At 43.9% G+C, this 22335-nt stretch overlaps 1 protein-coding gene across 4 annotated transcripts in view; it reads left to right on the forward strand.

The window, feature by feature from the left end:
* The first annotated feature begins 226 nt into the window (after nt 1-226).
* The window catches only part of tbc1d31 (TBC1 domain family, member 31), a 47731-nt gene continuing 25622 nt past the window's right edge, over nt 227-22335 (forward strand). For 3 of the 4 annotated variants that reach the window (XM_072466923.1, XM_072466924.1, XM_072466925.1), the window contains exons 1-10: nt 227-388; nt 3976-4122; nt 5023-5138; nt 10431-10609; nt 12765-12916; nt 14743-14902; nt 15622-15822; nt 17411-17599; nt 20128-20207; nt 21401-21547. In XM_072466923.1, coding sequence (XP_072323024.1) covers nt 312-388; nt 3976-4122; nt 5023-5138; nt 10431-10609; nt 12765-12916; nt 14743-14902; nt 15622-15822; nt 17411-17599; nt 20128-20207; nt 21401-21547 — 1448 coding nt within the window. In that variant the 5' untranslated portion in view covers nt 227-311. The remainder of the gene's footprint in view (nt 389-3975; nt 4123-5022; nt 5139-10430; nt 10610-12764; nt 12917-14742; nt 14903-15621; nt 15823-17410; nt 17600-20127; nt 20208-21400; nt 21548-22335) is intronic. The other variant, XM_072466926.1, reaches the window with a different exon arrangement.

The following is a 22335-nucleotide window of genomic DNA, read 5'->3' on the forward strand; positions in this document are numbered from 1 at the left end:
TCTTATTTCCTACATTTCAGAAAGTATATAATTGACTTTGCCAAAGCGTGAAAAAGCTATATCAATGCATTTTTCCTTGAATCCTCGGAATAATATATGAAGATGTAATATTTCCAGGGAACAATTCACTCCAATCAACCAAGGACACAGGGTGAACTACAGTTCCCAGCAGGTGCCGCGGTAGGCGCACTTAGGGGATGACGTCACATCCTGCCTGTACCGGATGTTTGGGCCGGGGAGAGTGACGGTTATCTCTCCGGGGTTTGAACGCGGCGGGTTGAACCGGGGAATCGCGGCGCTCGGCGGCCCTCATGCAGAGCAGCGACGTCGGAGCCCGGGAGCGGGGCAAGATCTGGCAGCGGAAGCCCAGTCCCTCGGCGGCGGACGGGTAACAGCCCCCTCACCCAGAGAGCGTCTGTTCGACTGTGGGAGGCATCACTCTTCACCGATTGTCTCCCCCCCCCCCCCCCCCCGCCTGATACCCAGAGAGCATCTGTTCCACTGTGGGAGGCATCACTCTTCACAGATTGTCTCCCCCCCCCCGCCTGATACCCAGAGAGCGTCTGTTCCACTGTGGGAGGCATCACTCTTCACAGATTGTCTCCCCCCCCCCGCCTGATACCCAGAGAGCGTCTGTTCCACATTGGGAGGCATCACTCTTCACCGATTGTCTCCTCCCCCCCCCCCCCCCCCGTCCTGATACCCAGAGACCATCTGTTCCACTGGGAGACATCACTCCTCACAGATTGTCTCCCCCCCCCCCCCGATACCCAGAGAGCGTCTGTTCCACATTGGGAGGCATCACTCTTCACCGATTGTCTCCTCCCCCCCCCCCCCCCCCCCGTCCTGATACCCAGAGAGCGTCTGTTCCACATTGGGAGGTATCACTCTTCACCGATTGTCTCCCCCCCCCCCCCCCCGATACCCAGAGAGCGTCTGTTCCACTGTGGGAGGCATCACTCTTCACCGATTGTCTTACCCCCCCCCCCCCCGCCTGATACCCAGAGACCATCTGTTCCACTGGGAGACATCACTCCTCACAGATTGTCTCCCCCCCCCCCCCCCGATACCCAGAGACCATCTGTTCCACATTGGGAGGCATCACTCTTCACCGATTGTCTCCTCCCCCCCCCCCCCCCCCCCCGCCTGATACCCAGGGAGCATTTGTTCCACTGTGGGAGGCATCACTCTTCACAGATTGTCTCCCCGCCCCCCCCGCCTGATACCCAGAGAGCGTCTGTTCCACTGTGGGAGGCATCACTCTTCACCGATTGTCTCTTCTCTCCCCTCAACTAGTTTAAATGTGTTGATGCTGAGTGACAAGTCATGCCGCCTGAGCTAGCTTTGACAGTTTTTGTTTCATGGGTTCTTGTTGCTCACTTTGACATTATGTCGGTCCGGATGAGTAGAGTAAGGCATGGCGGTGACGGTGTTTGTGTGGGCCTGGTGATTAGTGGCAGGAGATCTCAGCCTTGGGTTTACTGTTGATGGAATGGTGCTTGCTACTGACTTTGGAAAAAAGTTGCCTGCAAAGTTTTATTGTGCTCCTCAGTGTTCACGTCCCCTCATCCAAAATCTCTCTGAATTTGACACCTTCTGCAGAGGACCTTTGGTGTTAATCAACAGGACAAGCAAGCTGCTCAATTAGTGTGATTGAACAAAATATCAGAGACAGCAAAGCAGAAAGTAAAAGAGCAGGATATATAAATTGCATTTAAATGAATATGTGTATTAGAAAACAATCATTTTTTTAATGCAATTTTTCTGAGACTCCACATTTGTAAAATAGTTTTTGGGGGATCTTATTTCCTACATTTCAGAAAGTATGTAATTGACTTTGCCAAAACGTGAAAAAGCTATACCAATGCATTTTTCCTTGAATCCTCTGAATAATATATGAAGATGTAATATTTCCAGGGAACAACTTCACTCCAATCAACCAAGGACCCAGGGGGAACTACAGTTCCCAGCAGGCGTCGCGGCAGGCCCACATGCGCACCTAGAGGGAGACGTCACGTCCTGCCTGTCCCGGATGTTTGGGTCGGGCAGAGTGACGGCTATCTATCCGGGGTTTGAACGCGGCGGGTTGTTCAGCTGTACTTACAATTAAAAATCTAGCTGCACTTTGAACAAAGTTTAAGTATTCCATTGGACCTTGACAGTAAAAATTGTGGGCAATTAGTTGAAGTTGGAATCAATGATTTCCAATTGATTCTATGTGCAACCTGTGAAGGAGCAGGGAGTCATTGACAACAGCTTCCAGATTTTGCTGTGTAACTGTGCATGGATGACAGAAGTTGGTGCCAGTTTCCCACCACCCTTGCAGTTACTACCACTGTAGATTCCCCAAATCATGAAACCTTCAAAGAATGTGTGCAACCAGATGCGCCAACCCTAGCTCAGATTGCGCGATCATGTGAATGCATATAAACTGTACGATCAGTGGATGGAGATCAGGAAGGAGAACCCTGGCTGATACTTATTTTTAAAACCCTCCCTTGCTTCCAAAGACCTTTACCAAGAAGTGTTTGCTATCTCTTTTATTAACTTGCTAAGTATGATGTAGATCACATGAAGTGATGTATCACCCCTTTACATATTGATCTTTACGTGATTTTAAAGTGCTGTATAATTCTTTTGGAAAGTTTTCCAAAAGCTTTCTTTTGAAATGGAGATTGGGCATTTTTAAATTATTCTTTCAATCCTACAGGTAATATACAATGTCCCTCTAGTTGGTCATACTTGACATCTAGCCTTTTTGTTCCTTAGTAATCACTTAACTGAAAGCCACATGCTAAAACTGCTCTGCTTAATACAAATAAACTTATTTTGAATTTACTGTTTCAAGAAAATGCATTGAAATGATCCATTTGCGGATCTTTCCAACACAGGTTTAAAAATATTTATAGGCATGATTTTGCCAGGAAATATTATACTAGGTCATAATTCCGGCCAGACAAACTCTCTGGCTGTAGGAAACTAATTTTACAAGCATGGACTCTCATTCCTTCTGAAAAATTGCAGATTAAAAAAAAAAGTAGTGCGTTCTGACATACTTAAATAAAGTGTATATCTTATGGTTTATTACTTCCTGCCTTGTCTCATGACTCCTAAATGCTTTATGCTTTTAACATTTGAAAATGCTTATTCTAGTGTTACTAAGTGGCTTACCGTAGTTACCATCATTCCCAATAGCAGGATGTTGTATACCATTGCTGATCGGTGTGTGCACCATCAGTGAGCATGTAATGAATGCAAAATTTGGGTAATTAGCCATGCAGTTCATTTTCAAAGATTTGGAATAAATTATTTCAAGTATACTTTTGCAAGCACTAATTGCATTTAATAGAATGTGATGCTTCTGGCATGGCCACCACGTGCTGCTTGCTCTTCAGCTGCAGTGCATGCCCTTCCTCTGTATTTGATAATCGCACTTTTCAGATACTTCTCCAAGTCTCTCAAATTCTTTGCCTTGATGTGTACTGTCTTGAGGTGTTCCATGTTTTAATACTCCTCTGATTTTCTTTTAATAACTTCCCCCTCATTTATCTACTGATGATCCTGTTCTTCCTCATTCATCAAGCAATGGATTACATACTTTGCCCTCAAAAATTCCCCCCCCCCAACAAGAAATTGATGTGAGAAAATGTGCCTCCCACATTTAGGGTAAACACCTGTGTGACAACACACCTAATTTTTAAGTGTTGAGGGTTGTATTGGCAGCAAGTCGGGTATTGGTGTTCTGTCTGTTTCTGACCGAGATGTGTGATCTTAAAGTTAATGATGGGAACGGAGCTGTTGTGCTAAAACTTGATTTGTGAAGCACATACAGAAATGTCTGGTTTGTCCCAGTTGGGTGTATTGTCAGCTGAAATCAATTCTTGTGCTCACAACCATAAGCATTTCAAAGAATATTGTGACATTGATTTAGAAAAGTTGGTAAAACTATCAACATCTCTTTCTGTTTCTGAACAGTGTCATAGTAAACATCACTCATAGTGTGGTGGGCTATCACTCAAAGACCATTCGATTTCTTCATGTTGCATTTGATGCTGCAGAGGAAACTTTTCTTGCTGGTGATCACCAGGGCACCATCTATCTCTTTGATTTGAGCAGGAATAGGTAAGTCACTTTGATAACTTTTCTAACGTTGAGTAATATTCATTGATAATGTTGTACACTGTAGGGCAGCACGGTGGTGCAGTGGTTAGCATTGCTGACACGCAGTGCCGAGGTCTCAGGTTCGATCCCGGCCCCAGGTCACTGTCTGTGTGGAGTTTGCACATTCTCCCCATGTTTGCTTGGGTTTCGCCCCCACAGCTCAGATGTGCAGGGTAGGTGGATTGGCCACACTAAATAGCCCTGAATTGGAAAAAATGAATTGGGTACTCTAAATTGATTTTTAAAAAAAGATAATGTTGTACACTGGACCCTTGTATGTCCCTAATTAGCTGGTTTAGCTCAGTTAGCTAGACAGCTAGTTTGTAATTCAGAACAAGGCCAGCAACGCGGGTTCAATTCCCGTACCAGCTTACCTGAACAGGCGCCGGAATGTGGCGACTAGGGGCTTTTCACAGTAATTTCATACTTGTGACAATAAAAGATTATTATTATTATAATCACTCCATCATTGTGCAAGGCTAAACCTAATGCCTAATGCAGCTAGAAGTGGTATACAAAGCCCACTTTTCTAATTGAAATGAAATGAAAATCGCTTATTGTCACAAGTAGGCTTCAAATGAAGTTACTGTGAAAGGCCCCTAGTCGCCACATTCTGGCGCCTGTTCGGGGAGGCTGGTACGGGAATTGAACCGTGCCGCAGGCCTGCCTTGGTCTGCTTTCAAAGCCAGCGATTTAGCCCTGTGCTAAACCAGCCCCTATTAATTAATTCCCCTCCCAGATTTCCCAGTGACTACTTCATTGTTATTTAATGACAAATATATTGTATTAATGAATTCGGTTGAGTGACCATATTGAGTGATTATTCACAGTACTGTTTCTTGTTTGTAATTTTTTCTGCAGCTTTAAATTAGTGCAGCGAACAGGGCAGGCATGTACAGCATTGGCATTCAACCTCCGAAGGGAGACAGAATATTTGGTTGCTCTGGCAGATTACTCTGTGAAATGTTTTGATACAGGTAAAGTTTGTCACAAAAATTTATGCATTAACTGCTTTACCTATGGAGAGGCTGGTCTGTAAAGGACTAAAAGTGTAACTGTTCAAATCAAGTCACGTAAAATAGCCAAGAGAAGATTATTTAACATTTTGCTATAAATTTTATTCAGATGTTTTCCATTTTATACATTACACCAAAACAACACATCCTACCCAAACAACACCCAAATCACAACCCCCCCCCCCCACTGAAAAACAGAACGCCTCTAGATCCTGCCCCCCCCCTTTTAGCAACCAATGGTGATCAACTCTTTGAAATACATAATAAATGGCTGTCATCTTCGGTAAAACCCCTCAATTGCTCCCCTCATGGTGTACTTGACTTTCTCGAGGTATAGGAACTCCATCAGATCCCCCAGCCACACTGAGGCACAGGATGGAGAAGCTGATCTCCATCCTATCAGCACTCATCTCTGAGCAATCAGCGAGGCGAAGGCCAGGACATCGGCCCATGCTCCCGGCTGCAGCTTCGGCAAGTCTGACACCCCGAATATGGCCACTGAGGGACAGGGTTCTAGCTCAATTTTCAGAATCACTGACGTGGTGCTAAAGAGTGAGACTCAGAACCGCACAAGCTTAAATCACGACCAGAATATGTGTACATGGTTGGCCGGACCCTCTCCATTTGCGCTCGGACTTGTAGTCCCCCACTGCCCCAAAGAACCCCCTCATCCTGGACCTGGTCAGATGAGCCCTATACAGTACTTTAAACTGTATTAAGCCAAGCCTCGCTCGCAAGGACGTGGAGTCGTGTCCCCCCCCCCCGTCCCCCCCGTGGGGCCTCACTCCATCCTCCAACTCCAGCCCCATCTCCCCCCTCTTGGCCATAATCCCCTGCACCAGTACTGCGTCTTCGGACATAATCCTTCCATAGATAACCAAGGAACTCCACTCCTCCAACCCTGGGAGCAAAATAATTCTTTCCATCAACGAGGTTGGCGGCGCCACAGGGAATGTCAGACAGATCCGTTTCGTAAGGTTGCCAACTTGCAGGTATCTGAACGAGTTAGACCGTGAGAGCCCAAATTTCTCCGACAACTTCTCTAAACTTGCAACCGTCCCTCCAAGAACAGATCCCCCATTCCTTCCAACCCTTTCTCTTCCCACCCCAAACGTGGCATCCAACCTCGCAGGTTCAAACATATGATTTGCGCAGATCAGAGCCAACTTCGATACAGCCCCCAATTTAAAATGTTGCCAAAATTGTCTTCATATCTTCAGGGTGGAGACAATCACCTGATTTGCCGAATATCTCACCGGTGAGAACGGGAGTGAGGCCGTCGCTAGTGCCTGCAACATGTTGTTATAAATAAGCATATCGAATAGTTAAAATTTTTAAAAGCCAATTTTTGCAGTTGCGTCCCAGCGTTCATGTATATCTAATGAGTTGCTGAGGTATACAGACCAATTGGATTTCTGGTTTGTGTTGAGTTAGCTAGATCATAGTCAGGAGTTTACAATTGACCATGACATCCCATGCACGGATGGTGGGTGGTGGCAATGATAGAATCAGAGTCTTATTTCACATCATTATCTTTCTTTTTTTTACTCCTTTCTCAGAGTTACAAAACCAAAATGCAGAGTGGAGAGGGGCAAACCTCTAATCCATCTCCTTGCCTGCTCCAAAAAAGCAATTCAAATCTAATCCAATTCATGGTCCCCACACGAGAGACATACCAGATCCAGGCATTACACCTGACCTCGCGCTCGACCTTAGCCAAAAGGCTGAGAAGCGATTCACATCATTATCAAGGGATCTCTGCTGGAAGCGGATATGTCCGGATGTCCAGTGAATGGCTCAGCTCCAATTCTTCCTTTGCTTATGTGGCCTTCAGCATTGACTGTTGAGGCTTGCCTGTAAATAATGATCACTTGAGTGAGGTGGCAGAAGGTAGTTAGCGGACATGAAACTGTATCCCATTAAGTCGAGAGCTCTTGTGATACAACCGTTAATTCCACTAATACTAAATGGTGAAGGAATAGGTCTGAAGCTTGTCTTTAACTTTATGTAGGTTTGTTCTTGTAACAGCTCCTACTCCTTCCTGCACTCAACTGTTGCAGCTGTGTCCATTTATAGTATTTTGGAAGTTGAGCCTATGTTCATCACTGAGACTGCAATTGGCGAAACAATATAATTGCCAGAGGATGCAGTTGCTGCTGGCTGGAGGTTTCTCTGAGCTGCTGTTTTGGCTGTGACCCTGTTTCCAGACCTGGTGTTTTATTTTGGATGTTGGATGCCTTTTTCGGACTTTGAAGCCTGGACTGAGGCAAGGGAGAACAATGCTGCTACCGGTTGGATAGAGGGGAAGAGGAGCCTGCTGCTACAAGTTGCTAACAGGGGAGAGAGGAAAGAACCAGCCTGCCTGTAGCTGCCATGCCTTGGGCTGTATCTTTGCTTATGGCTGCTTGTCGACTTGGAGCGAAGCAAGGGGGCAAATTGCGTTGGCCTGCTGCCAGACTGAAGGTGGAGGAGAAATAACTTGCTCGCAGTCTTTGGACTGGATGGTGTCCGAAGATTGAATGCCAGACTGTGGGAGCAGCAGGGCGGCGGCCTAATTGTGTCATTCTTTACTGATGTTTGTTTTTGTCTTACTGTTGGAGAAGTATGTTTGTTATTGTATTCTTGTTGTCTTTGTTCCTAGTTGCAACCCCTCCTGCTTCTGTGCACTGGGGGTTCAAGGATGCTCCCAGTACTGGTGAAGGGGAGGGGTTCTGTCTCTCTCTCTGTCTGTCTCTCTGTGCTGTGCTCTGCCTGCTCTTTTCCAGTGGACTGTTGCTTGCAGGTGCCTTTCCATCAGCGTGGGGCTGTTGCTGGATCCATGGGGATTGAGGGGGAGGGAGGGGAGCGTGCACTGGCTTGAGTGTTGGTGGCTTTGTCGTCTTGATTTCTCGTGTAATGGAGCTGTTTTTTGGGTTGAACTGTGCCCTCTTGGGAGTGGAGAGGTGTGTTCTCTTTCTCTCTCTCTCTCTTTCGGCGTGCCCCACATCTGTGTGTCCTTTTCCGGGGGTCTGTGCTGCTCGTTTGGGTGCCTTTCCAGCGATGTGGGGCTACCGTGGCAGGTGGGGACTGCTGGTAGTTTTGTTTTTTGTTGCTTTATTGGGTCTGTTTTTGGTGTAATTTGGATGTTTTCCGTGTATTGCTGATTGTTTTGTATTCGGCTGTTTTGTATTCGGCTGTGTTCTTTTGTATTATGGGTTGTTAATAAACTCAAAATATCTGCAATTGCTGACACAACAACTATTCAACACTTTCACCCATGTACTTTAGGGAAGGAAATCTGCCATCCTTACCTGGTCTGGCTGACATGTGACTCCCGATCCACAGCATTGTGCTTGACGCTTAAAAAAAAAACTCTGGTTAGCAAGCTATTCAGGTCAAGGATAATTAGGGATGGATAATAAATGCTGGCCCAGCCAGCAATGCAAACACCGAATGAATGAATAGGGGGAAAAAACATAATGGACTGTCTCAAGGTGCTTTTCAGTAGCATTATGAAACAAAGTATGACGGAGCCACAAAAGAAGAAATTAGGCGAAATGATCAGAAGCTTGATCAAAGAGATAGGTTTTAAGGAATATCTTAAGGGAGGAAAGTGAGGTGGACAGGTATAGGGAGGGATTCCAGAGGGCTCCACTCAGCTGAAGGTGCAGCCACCAATGGTGGAGCAATTTTAATGGGAATGAGAGGTTGGAATTAGAGGAGCGCCAAAATATTGGACGGGTGTGATGCTGGAGGAGATTATAGAGATAGGAGGAGTGCTTTACTGGGAGCCAATGTAGATTGATGAGCACAGGGGTGATAGGGGAACGATTGTGAGTTAAGCCACGGACAACTGACCAAGTTCACAGAGGGTAGAATGTGGGAGACCAGCCAGGGGTGCATTGGAATAGTCAAATTTAGAGGCAACAAAGGCACAGTACGAGCATTTCATCAGATGAACTGAGACGGATGCAATCGGGCAACATTACAGAGATGGAAATAGGTGGTCTTAGTGATGTTGTGAATACGAGATGGGGAACTCATTTTGGTGTCAAATGTGACATTAAAGCTGCAAACAGGCTGGCTTAATCACAGACTGTTGCCAGGGAGAGGGGTGGAGCTGGTACCTAGGGACTCAAAGCAAGAGCTTGAGTCTTTCCAGTAATTGGAGGTAATTTCTGCTCTTTCAGTACTGTTTGTTGGACCATTAGTTTATTAACTTAACAATTAGTTGAGGTGGTGGTGAGGAAGAGTTCGGTGTTGTCAGCCTACATGTGGGGTGGGGGTGGGGGTGGGGGGGGTGGGTGGAATTATACCTTTTCAGTAAAATTATTAAATTTTTCAGAATGCTATAACAGACTGCCAGAAACAGAAAAATGAATAAATTGATTTTATTATAATTTAAATGGATTGGAGCACAATCTACACATGCACCTTAGAAAGCATCCCATCTGGCTGCATCACAGCCTGGTATGGCAACTGCTCGGCCCAAGACCGTAAGAAACTACAGAGAGTCGTGAGCACAGCCCAATCCATCTCACAAACCTGCCTCCTATCCATTGACGCTGTCTACACCTCCCGTTGCCTTGGAAAAGTGGGCAGCATAATCAAAGGCCCCCCCCATCACCCGGTTTATTCATTCTTCCATCAGGCAGAAGATGCAAAAGTCTGAGAACAAGCACTAACAGATTCAAAAACCGCTTCTTCACCACTGTTACCAGACTCCTAAACATCCCCCTTATGGACTGATCTGATCTCTTCACACATCTTCTCTACTGAGTAGTACTGCACTCCTATATGCTTCACCCGATGCCTGTGTCTATGTATTTACATTGTGTATTTATGTTTGCCCTATGTATTTTTTTTGTATGGAATGATCGCTCTGAACTGCACGCAGAACAATACTTTTCAATGTACCTCGGTACACATGCCAATAAACAAATCCAATCCAATCTTCGATAAATTCAGACTGCACCTTGTTTTGTGTTGCATTGTAGCCTTTACCCAATCGAGCGAGTGCAATAGTATGAGTTCCACTATTTTAGTAACAGATAATTGGTCCTCGGTGAACGGCTGCCTCGATTGATTAGAATTTAGTTTAGTATCCCTGTGTCTAACTGTTTGTTTTCAGTAACTATTGGTATCAAACTTGAAAGTAGCAAGTTCACCTGAAGTGACCAGAGAAGGCTCTTGTGGCAGATGTACAATGATGCAGGATCTTCGAGTTTAGTACAAAACACATTTTATACTTGAACACTTCTGCTTAATGGACAGAGACAAAAGAGCTTGTGAGTTGGATGAGGGGACACGACTCTACAGTTTCATCCATTTCAGTTCATGGGTCTGGAAGATATGCAATCACTACATCATCTGATGCAGCACAACTCTGGGATCTGGACACATTCCAACGAAAGAGGAAACTGAATGTACACCTGTCAGTCGGCATTCAGAAGGTTAGTAAAGAATATTGAAGTAGGAGCTATAGCAGGATATTACTAATTAGTTGGATTTGAGCTATTTCAGCATATAGTGGTCATAGAAATAAGTTCCATGACGTTTTATACTTGTGTCGGACACACACTTAACTGGTGATGCGTGAAACCTCAAAAAAGTTTTTTAATTAATTTGCACAACTTTCAGTAAATCACCACTGTGCATCCTGTAGATTGCACATACTGCAGCCACAGTGCAGCAATGGTGGAGAGAATGGATGTTTATATTCCATTATCCATAAATGTGCCCAGATCCTGCCCTGCGGAAAACCAACTCCATTGATATTGTCTAACTTGTATCCCAAATTCTCTGAGCCTTCCTTGTTAGAATTATTTCCAATTTTTCTTAAGGTATAGTATCAAATGCTGTACAGTATTCCAACTATGTTTTATACAGTACCAATGTAACTTGTTACTATCTGGTGTTGAATGATGCATCCCAATATTCAATTAACCTTGTTAAGAATTGCTTTACCTTGTCCAAGATGATCCCACCCAAATTGTTTCACCATTTCATTGTGTTTTGTTCGATACTTTTGTTTCTGTCCTAAAATGTATGCATTCATCTATATTAATCTCCATCGATCAATCTTTAATCCATCCACTCACTCCAAATGTGACTGAATTTTAGCTTAATACCATCAGCAGATTTTAGTGCACAGTACCACAGCCAGTATTGTTTTGAGATTGGCGTGAGAGCTAGAACAACTTCCGACAATACTTTAGAAATCCAGAAAATGCCCTTTCAAACTGTAGGAAAATATTTAACCCACCCCTTTACTGAACGGTAGAATGGTGGTTAGCATTGTTGCTTCACAGCTCCAGGGTCCCAGGTTCGATTCCCAGCTTGGATCACTGTCTGTGGAGTCTGAACCTTCTCCCTGTGTATGTGTGGGTTTCCACGGGGTGCTCCGCTTTCCTCCCACAAGTTCCTAAAGATGTGCTGTTAGATAATTTGGACATTTTGAATTCTCCCTCTGTGTACCCGAACAGGTGCCGGAATGTGGCGAGTAGGGATTTTTCAGAGTAACCTAATTGAAGTGTTAATGTAAGGCTACTTGTGACAATAAAGATTATTATTATTAAAATAAATTCTCCTTTATTTTACATTACCACTTTAAGGAAGTTGTAATCTGATTGAATCGCTCATGGTAAATTGAGGTTAATGGGATTAAATTAATATTAGTTAACACAAAATTGTTATTGGATTTTTCAGGACATGCGATTATGAATCATTCTGAGTTTTTGTCTTTATATTGTAAGATTTTTACAAGGCATTTTTATGTTTCAGATGAAATGAAATGAAAATCGCTTATTGTCACAAGTAGGCTTCAAATGAAGTTACTGTGAAAAGCCCCTAGTCGCCACATTCTGGCGCCTGTTCGGGGAGGCTGGTACGGGAATTGAACAGTGCTGCTGGCTTGCCTTGGTCTGCTTTCAAAGCCAGCTCTTTAGCCCTGTGCTAAACAGCCCCTATGTTTTGCAAGAATTTTAAGATTTGAAAGTATTTCTGAGAGAAAAATATGAAAACGCAGTAGTGCAGGTTTTTGCTGTCAGAACCATATTTTTCCCATTTTGAGCTTTGCAGAACATTTAAAAGTGTTACTTTTTACCTGGAATTAAAGGTCGGTTGGAATACCGTGAGCACTTCAGAGCACTGAACCATAAGATATTGGCCTTTTGGTGAGAGTGCAGTGTAAAATGAGGATTTGATTGAATAAATCAACCTGTTACGGGGAACTGAGTTTCTCAAATCCATTTCCATTAGGACAAGAGGGCATCACCTTAAAATACAAGTACACCATTTAAGAGGTCAAATTAAGAAATATTTCTACACGCACACCATGTCATAGATGTTTGAAACTCTATTTCACAAACTGCATTTGATGCTGGGCCAGTTAATTTTAAATCTGAGACTGTCAAAGTATTTAGAGTTATGGGGAAAAGGCAGGTTCTGTTTATGGAGTTAGGTTCCAATTCAGCCATGATCTCATTGAATGGCAGAACATACTCCAGGGTGAATGGTTGTTCATGTTCCTCTGTTTAGCCATTAAGGAGCATTCTGTTCCCCATTTTCAGAAGTGCTTGGTAATTTGTTCTTTCTTTTGTAATCTAGGTTTATTTCCTTCCATTGAGTAATACTATCATAAGTTGCTTTAAAGATGATTCTATCTTTGCCTGGGAAAGTGACACACTGCATTGCAAGTACCAATTACCAGTGCCAGAAGATGAATCCAGAATCACTTATCGAGCCTTTGCTGTTACCAGGTACAATGTGTACTGGATTATGATGTGGTTTATTTTAAGAAGGCAGATTCACTTCAATTCAATTTTGGAATTTGCTTTTGTTCATAGAATCGTAGAATCTCCCAGAAGGTCATAATTTGGCCCTTCATGCCCCTCCCTGCTGCCCTGTTGATTAACCCCATCCTTGCTGTTTACACATAGCTTTGCAAAATCTCCCATTTCAAGTATATATCCAAGTTACTATTGAATCTTCTTCCACCATCCTTACAGACAGTGCTTTCAAAATAATAACTGCTCGCTGCAGGCAAAATATTCTCATTTCCCCTCTGATTCTTTTGCCATTTAACTCCAATCTGTGTTCCCTGGTTACTGACACTGTAAGAGGCCGGGCCGCCGATTCTCCGGCACGGATGGGCCGCGTGACCGCGCGGAAAAAGCAGAGTCGCTGCCGGCGGGAACTCTGCGCGAAGGGTTGGGGCGACCTGTGGGGGGGGGGGGGGCGGGAAGGAGGGCTCCGTCCCCGGGGGGGGCGGGGCACCGATGGGGTCTGGCCCATGATCGGGGCCCACCGATCGGCGGGCTGGCCCCACCCCCCATGACCTACTTTGTTGCGCCTCCGTCCCCAGAACCCCCGCGCCATGGTGCGTCGGGGCCGGCGCGTTCCATAAAGCCACCGCACATGCGCGGGTTGACGCGTCGCCACTACGCATGTGCGGGTTGGCGCCATCCCCAGTGCGCGGCAGGAAGTGAGGCTGGAGCGACGTGAACCGCTCCAGCGCCGTGCTGGCCCCCTGTGGGGCCCGCGCCTGTTTCGCGCCATCATGAAACACGACGGCGTTCACGATGGCGCAGACATTCTGTCCCGCGATCAGAGAATCGCGCCCATTGTACTTAAGTACAACCTTCATTCACAAAGGGTTATAATAGATTAACCAATTATCCTTTTTTGAAAACATTTTTAAAAACGTTTATTAATGACATTGCTGGTGTATATGCTCATCAAATTACTTTGATAGCATGAAGATAGCACAGATCCTTTACTAATGTAAACATTAAGTGTAAAGAGCTAATAATTTCTACTCCATAGTTACTCAATACCCTTAAGTACCTCATTTAAATGCCCCCCCTTAATAAGTCAGATCCTTAATGATATGTTCGTAAACTATACTGCTGCAAGATGGGAGGGCAGTGTGTTGGAATCTATTTTCTGCTTTTATCCACTATCCTTGCACATGCATTTCAACGAGAGTAGCTGGGACCTCATGAACATCTGTTAACTCTCCATAAAGCAGGGCTCAAACTTGAGATATCTCGTGTCTGAGCTACTCAACTCGCTGAGCCACTGGAGAATCTTAGTTCACGGTACTCGTACAACTTCCTCTTGATTCCCTTCCTCAGCAGCTTCTATTTATACACTGCCTTCAACATAGTAAAACATATCAAGACACTTCACAAGAATGTTACGAAACAACATTTGACACTGAGCCACACACAAAAATATTAGAGCAGATCAAGGGAATAGGTTTTAACATAGGTGGCTGAAGGGGGGAAAGAGAGGGTGAGAGTTTTAGGGAGGGATTCCAGAGCTTAGGGCCCACATAGCTGAAATCGTGGCTGCCAATGGTGAAGGAGTGAAAATTGGGCTTCCCCAAGAGGTCTGATTTGGAGGAGTGCAAAAATCTTTTGAGGCTTGAAGAACCTGGGGATACATGGAGGAATTTGTATGTGAGGATGAGAATTGAGGTAATGCTTAATGGGGAACTAGTATATATCATTGAACACAGGGGGTGATGGGTGAATGGGACTCGATGTAAATTTAAGTGGGTGCTTTTCTGTCGAACTTACAGAGATGGTCGGGCTCTTGTAGCAGGGGGAAAATCCAATTTTCTTCACCTCTGGTGCCTGAATGCCAGACAGCTTCAGCGGATAATTCAGATGCCTCCAAAAGTGCGGACTGTTCGACATCTGGAATTTCTCCCCGACAGTTTTGATGGTGGATCTAGCCAGGTGAGTACGGGGACCAACTGATGTTTGCATCAGTGGCCAAAATGGAGTAGAGGCTGGAGCATTTCATGTCAGCGCTGTGCAGAACCTAGGGTACTGAGTCCAGTTTTAACCAGACATACAAGTATAACATCCAAGACTAGAAACTGGTGCAGAGGAGAGCCAAGGGTTGGGGTTGATCCCTACTTCCTGAGGACTGAGTGATTGAAAAAAAAATAGAAAAGGGATAATATAGGACTTGGATTTACTGCCAGCGATTACGAATAGACAGAAAATCCAGCTCACTTTATTATTAGTTTGCAGAGCAATGAAGGCAAATCTGGAACACGGCTTCAGTTTAAACTGTGACAGCTGGACAAGGGGGCACATATCCAAATTAGTAAAAAAGCAAATTTGGAGCTGGTGCATGCAACAATGGTTATTAGTGGAACAGATCTCTGGGTAGGATAATGGAAGTAAAACCTCTATAATTATTTTTGATGTGATTTGAATGGTGTGGAGGGGGCAGTATTGCTGGGGAGCACTGCTGTTTTTCTGGATTTTGAGCTTCAACGGGCTCAATAGCTCTCAGGAATAATTTGAGCAAATGCAGAGTTGCACGTTTAATTTGCCACTTAATTGGCTCTTTTATCATTGATGTGTTGCGTGTCCCATTGATAATAGTCTTGCTGTTTGAGTTTACCTTTTGCTGTTGCAAGTAAAGCATTTAACTAATGTTACAGGCTATAGGAGTCTTGAGCCAGGATGGCATAATGAGGTTTATCAACGTCCATACCTGCAAACTGCTTTTTGACATTGGAAGCCTTGACAATGGAATTAACACAGTGGCAATCAGTCCAAATGGACATTACATTGCAGCAGTCTTGGAGGATGGCAGCATTAGCATTTACAGTGTTAAGGCATTATCACAGGATTTGAACAAGGTAATCAGCACTTTTATTGGATGGAATATTAACCAAACAGATGTAAAAATATATTTGCATTGTGAATTTCAGTCGTGATTTAAGGGGCTGGATTCTCCGCCTCCCCGGGCGGTCAATGGGGTTTCCCATTGTGGGGCAGCCCCACGCCGTCAGGAAACCCCCGGGAGCCAGCAAAACGGAGAATCCCGCCCAAGGTCTTTTGTACCAACATAAAAATACAGCAAGGTTAACAGTTTAATTTGTTTGCTGTTACTAATATTTAATAAAATGTTAACTTGGTTTGTGACCTTTTCTGACTTTTATAAATGCTACTGAGGTACTGTGTGGAGAATCTTGGTACATGTCATTTCCGTTTTTGTAATTCATTACTGCGAACGAAGTATTTTGGGATCTCCTAAGAATGATATAGGTGCTTTATAAATTGGAATTTTTGAAACCAACATTGTTATTCCTGCAGTTACATAGAGTATTGTCTCAGATTCTGTACATGTCTGTATTTCTTTAGTGTAATGCTTGATCTCTATATATTTTTTTTAAAGTGTGTTCCATAGATACATATAAGATAGGAGACCTTTTGGCCCTTCGAGCCTGCTCCGCCATTTATCACAATCATGGCTGATCATCCAACTCAATAGCCTAATCCTGCTTTCTCCCCATAACCTTTGATCCCATTCTCACGAAGTGCTATATCTAGCCGCCTCTTGAATCATAGAATCATAGAATTTACAGTGCAGAAGGAGGCCATTCAGCCCATCGAGTCTGCACCGGCTCTTTGAAAGAGCACCGTACCCAATCCCACACCTCCACCCTATCCCCATAACCCAGTAAATTAACCCAACACTAAGGGCAATTTTGGACACTAAGGGCAATTTTAGCATGACCAATCCACCTAACCTGCACATCTTTGGACTGTGGGAGGAAACCGGAGCACCCGGAGGAAACCCACGCGCACACTGGGAGAACGTGCAGACTCCGTGTACCAAGCCGGGAATCGAACCTGGGACCCTGGAGCTGTGAAGCAATTGTGCTAACCACCATGCTACCGTGCTGCCCTGCCTATATTCAATGTTTTAGCATCAGCTACTTCTTGTGGTAATGAATTCCACAGGCTCACCACTCTTTGGGTGAAGAGATGTCCCCTTATCTCTGTCCGGAATGGTTTACCCTGAATCCTCAGACTGTGACCCCTGGTTCTGGACATACCCATCATTAGGAACATCCTCCCTGCATCTATCCTGTCTAGTCCTGTTAGAATTTTCTATGTCTCTATGAGATCCCCCCTCATATTTGATAACCACTTTGTAACATTTATTGTACTAGCTGCTTTGCAGATACAGTATCTTTAAGGAATTGGGCAATTCTTTATTTCCATTCCAATCCTGACATGATGACTAGTCGTTCATCAAGTGTAATCGTGCTTTTCTCTTGCTGGTGTTTCATTCACAGCACCATCACACTTGCTTCTTTGAACTCCTAATTTTGGCTAATAATATTTCTCCTCATCTGTGTCTCTAGCAGACTTCTGGGCAAAACTACTGCAAGTGGAAGAAGGTCCACCTCTCACATTGGTTGCTTCTGTTTCCTCCAGCCTCCTCCTCCACTGGTTAAAGTTGTTGCAGACAACGAGAAGAGCAAGGACTCTAAAAATGGTGTGTCTGGCCTGAAAATGAGAGTGATGTCTGGAAGAGTAGCAAGACCGTTGAGAGGAAAGTCAACTGGAAAGAAAATCGGGACCAGGGTCCTAAAGTCACCTGGCAGCATTATGGAGGACAAGGAGGTCAGAAGGCAGGGTCGGGGGAGTTTTTTTTTAATTAAATATTTTATTGAAAATCTTTGGTCAACCAACACAGTACATTGTGCATTCTTTACACAATATTATAACAACACAAATAACAATGACCTATTTTATAAACAAAAAATGAATAAATAATAAATAACAAAAATGGAAACTAGCCCTAATTGGCAACTGCCTTGTCACAAGTAACACTCTCCAAAAATATAATTTAACAGTCCAATATATAATTATCTGTAGCAACGACCTATACATACTATACAGTATATATTAACAACCCTGAGAGTCCTTCTGGTTCCTCTCCTCCCCCCCCCCCCCCCCGATCCTGGGCTGCTGCTGCTGCCTTCTTTTTCCCATTCCGTCTATCTTTCTGCGAGGTATTCGACGAACGGTTGCCACCGCCTGGTGAACCCTTGAGCCGACCCCCTTAGGACGAACTTAATCCGCTCTAGCTTTATAAACCCCGCCATGTCATTTATCCAGGTCTCCACCCCCGGGGGCTTGGCTTCTTTCCACATTAGCAATATCCTGCGCCGGGCTACTAGGGACGCAAAGGCCAAAACATCGGCCTCTCTCGCCTCCTGCACTCCCGGCTCTTGTGCAACCCCAAATATAGCCAACCCCCAGCTTGGTTCGACCCGGACTCCTACTACTTTTGAAAGCACCTTTGTCAGGTCGGGGGAGTTTTAAATGCAATTGATTCAAACTAAAAATTGGATTTATTTTAGTAATTGCTCCAAAATCAAACAGCTGGAAGAAAACTAATTTATAACTCATGTAAATTGTCTAAAAGCATAGTCATCTGCTGAAGCCCAAGAAAGCTTTATTGTTCAGAATATGGAGAAACTAATTCAACTTTTGTTTCTCCTCCCATGTTCTCCCAAACGACACTGATTCTTTCACAATACAATTTCATTGGTACTGAGCACAATACTACTTTATTGGCCAGAGTGGTCATTCTTCCTGTGAGAGTTTATATGGTGAAAGTCACAATTTGTGTTTCTCTCAATGATAACTTCAGTGCATCTCACAACTGGAATCATTGGATGGCAATTGTTCTCCTCTGTTCACGTTCATTCCCCAAGTCCAACAGACTGAGGCTAATTATTTCTCCCCTTTACAACTCATCTGAGATTAGCCACCTTTGTGTGAACCAAGTGTGCCAACTGTGGCTCTGTGGAGTACCATTGCCTTTGAATCGGAAGGTCACAGGTTCAAGTCTCACTCCAGGGACTTGGCACGTAATCCAGGCTACTGCTTTGCACAGTACTGAGGGACTGCTGTGCTGTTGGAGGTGCTGTTCTTTGGATCGGAAGTTCCGGTTGTCCATTGGATGCAAAAGGTGCCACAGCACCATTTTGAAGAAGAGCGGGGGGTTCTCCTCAGCATCCTGTGCATATACATCATTGCCACGTTACTGTTTGTAGGATCATGCTGTGTGCAAATTGGCTACTGCGTTTCCTACATTTGCAACAGTGAATATGCTTCAAATGTACTTCATTGACAAGAGAACATTGTCATGAAAGATGCCACAGAAATACAAATTCTCAGCTGGGCAGTAGAAAGAAAGGTCAAATAATTTGCTACATACCAGGGATTTAATCTAGAACTTGCTTAGTCTGCAATCGATCGTCAGGTAGTCCTTTACTTGCTGAAACATCGGGGAAGATTGGCTGAAAGAAAACTTCTTACTGACAATATTATTACCACAGAGGGCTATCCAATAGAAATGAAGACTGCACTTTTTCCACTTACATTTTTTTTTAATCTTGAAGGAATTTGAGATTACATTTTGAAATATTAAAATATTCTCAATTATAGATGTGACATTTTAACCCATTTAAAAATAAATAATTTGTAAGGCGGCATGGGATGCCGAGGACCCGGATTAGATTCTGGCCCCAGGTCACTGTCCATGTGGAGTTCGCACGTTCTGCCTATGTTTGCGTGGGTCTCTCCCCCACAACAGGGTAGATGGATTTGCCACTGTAAATTGCCCCTTAATTGGGAAAAAGAGTTATAAATGATCACTTGTAATAAAAACAGGAAATGCTGGGAAAACTCAGCAGGTCTGGCAGCATCTGCGGAGAGTGTAGCAATTTAAAGTTATGAGTGGATCACTCCTTCAGAGCTGAAGATAGGTAGAAATGTGTATTTTATACTGTGTAATAGGTGGAACAAAATAGAAGATCAGGAATAGGTAGGGGTTCAAAGATGTCATGGGAACAAAGCAAAGGGAGTGTTAATGATAGTGTTAAGGACTAAAGAAGGTGCTAATAGTAGCCTGAAGGTCAGATGGCAAAATGTGTTGATAGCAGAAGAAGGGTCAGTGCTCTTTGAAAGCAAAACGTAACAACAAGTTACAGGCTCGCCCTCTGTGGGGAAAGAAAATAAAGAAAAAAGTGACCAAATGGAGGACAGAGTTTGTGCTGTGAAATTATTGCACTTGGTGTTAAGTCCAAAAGTCTGTAAAGTAATATATTTTGATTTTTTTTGTTCTCTTCCTATTTTAGAATGTGCTTCCAGCAGGTCTGAATAAAAAGCGGCTACAGGCCCTGCTAAAAGAATTTGGAGAATATCCAGAAAAATACAGGTACTTGCTGAAATGTTAGGAACTCTCAACCTACAGCTGCATTTTTAAAAAACATTAAATTAATGTAAACTATACCGAAGGAATTCCAAGCTGTCTAGTGTAGTACCCGTTGTTGGTGTCTGCTCCGTTTCATCACACCCCACCCAAAAAAAAAACCCTACATGTTCAGTTTGTTCTGAGCTCAATTTAAAATTAGAACATAGAACATACAATGCAGAAGGAGGCCGTTCGGCCCATCAAGTCTGCACCGACCCACTTAAGTCCTCACTTCCCCCCTATCCTCGTAACCCAATAACCCTTCCTAACCTTTTTGGACACTTAAGGACAATTTAGCATGGCCAATCCACCTAACCTGCACGTCTTTGGAGTGTGGTTGGAAACCGGAGCACCCGGAGGAAACCCATGCAGACATGGGGAGAACGTGCAGACTCCGCACAGACAGTGACCCAGCAGGGAATCGAACCTGGGACCCTGCCACAGTGCCAGCCACTGTGCTACCATGCTGCCCTTGAAATGCTTTAAAATGAAAGTTAATGGACTCATGGTCTTTGAGGTTCATTTGTACAAAGGGACATTGCAGCCATGCCTAAATCGGCCCTTGCAAGATATCTGCACATGCACACTTTGCATTAGGATTCATGGAAGTGGTTAAATGCTGTTGAGTTTCTCCCTCCTTGTCCAGGAGTCTTGAGGACAATTGTAGTCCTTTCACTCTTGCTGCCTTGGCTGCAAGTGGCTCCAGCAAGGTGCATTGTATGGCACTGTTTAAAAGCAGCCTTTACCCAGTTGAGGGATGGGTTTTGTGTGCAATTATGAAAGGGTCCAAAATGCGAAAGTAATTTATATCTTTGCAAATTCATAATACATATTTTTTATGTTAATGTTTACAGTTTGTCTCAAGATGCTATAAATGTCACTAATAAGTCTGATTGGGCATTCAGGAAACACTTTTACCCATAGATCTGTAAGACTATGGAACTCTCTATCACGTGGGGTAGTTGAGGTGAATAATATGGATATGTTAAAGAGAATCTAGGTGCGGGAAGAGAATCTAGATAAACACGAGTGAGAATATGCTGACTGGGTGAGGTGAAGATGAATTTGAAGATGCTCATGTGAAACATAAACCAGTTGGGCCGAATGACCTGTTTCTATGCTGTAAATTTTATTTAATTTTGTGTTTTGGATTGCAGGATGTTTATTTGGCGTTCTTTACTGCAATTACCTGAGAACCATGCAGCTTTCAGTAGCCTCACCGACAAGGGTACACATGCTGGATACCTGGGAATTCATGAAAAATATCCCATTAAAAGTCGAAAACTCTTAAGAATTCTTCAAAGGTGTGTTTCAATATGCTCAAGTGAGGCTTTAACTTGAATAATTACAGGACTTGCTTACCCGTAGCATTTTAGACAAATGAAGGAAGAACCTTGGACAATTTAATTATATTTTATATAAAATAAGAGGGGCAAGCCCTCTTTATATAAATAATCAATTCTGAGTACTCAGACTGAACTATATTTGTTGTATAATTTTATAAGTCGTATATTTGAGTGTAAGTAATTTATTACCTGATATAAGTGGATTATAAAATGTACGTTACTCTTCCATTTTTCCAGATCATAAATTATGTTGGGGTATCTTCTGGACAGTGAAATTCCTAATTAAATGACAATTGGTACAGGATATCTGAGTTAGCACATAGAATCCCTACAGTGCAGAAGGAGGCCATTCAGCCCATTAAGTCTGCACCAACCCTCTACAAGAATACCCGACCTACGTCCACTCCCCTCCCCTAGCCCTGTAACCCCACCTAACCTTTGGACACTAAGGGACAATTTAGCATGGCCAATCCACCTAATCTGCAGATCTTTGGACTGTGGGAGGAAACTGGTGCACCCCGAAGAAACCCACGGAGACACAGGGAGAATGTATAAACTCCACACCGTCACCCAAGGCCAGAATTGAACCTGGGTCTCTGGTGCTGTGATGCAGCAGTTCTAACCACTATACCTCCCCTCATGTTACCCACACATTAGCTGGGTGTTTTTTTTTCCGGGACTGTTCCCCCACATTTGGAGTCCGAAGTAAGGGCAGGGAAGTGGCTTTCAACTGTCTGCCCTGATGC

Source organism: Scyliorhinus torazame, chromosome 11, assembly GCF_047496885.1.
Source record: "Scyliorhinus torazame isolate Kashiwa2021f chromosome 11, sScyTor2.1, whole genome shotgun sequence".
Taxonomy (NCBI): domain Eukaryota; kingdom Metazoa; phylum Chordata; class Chondrichthyes; order Carcharhiniformes; family Scyliorhinidae; genus Scyliorhinus; species Scyliorhinus torazame.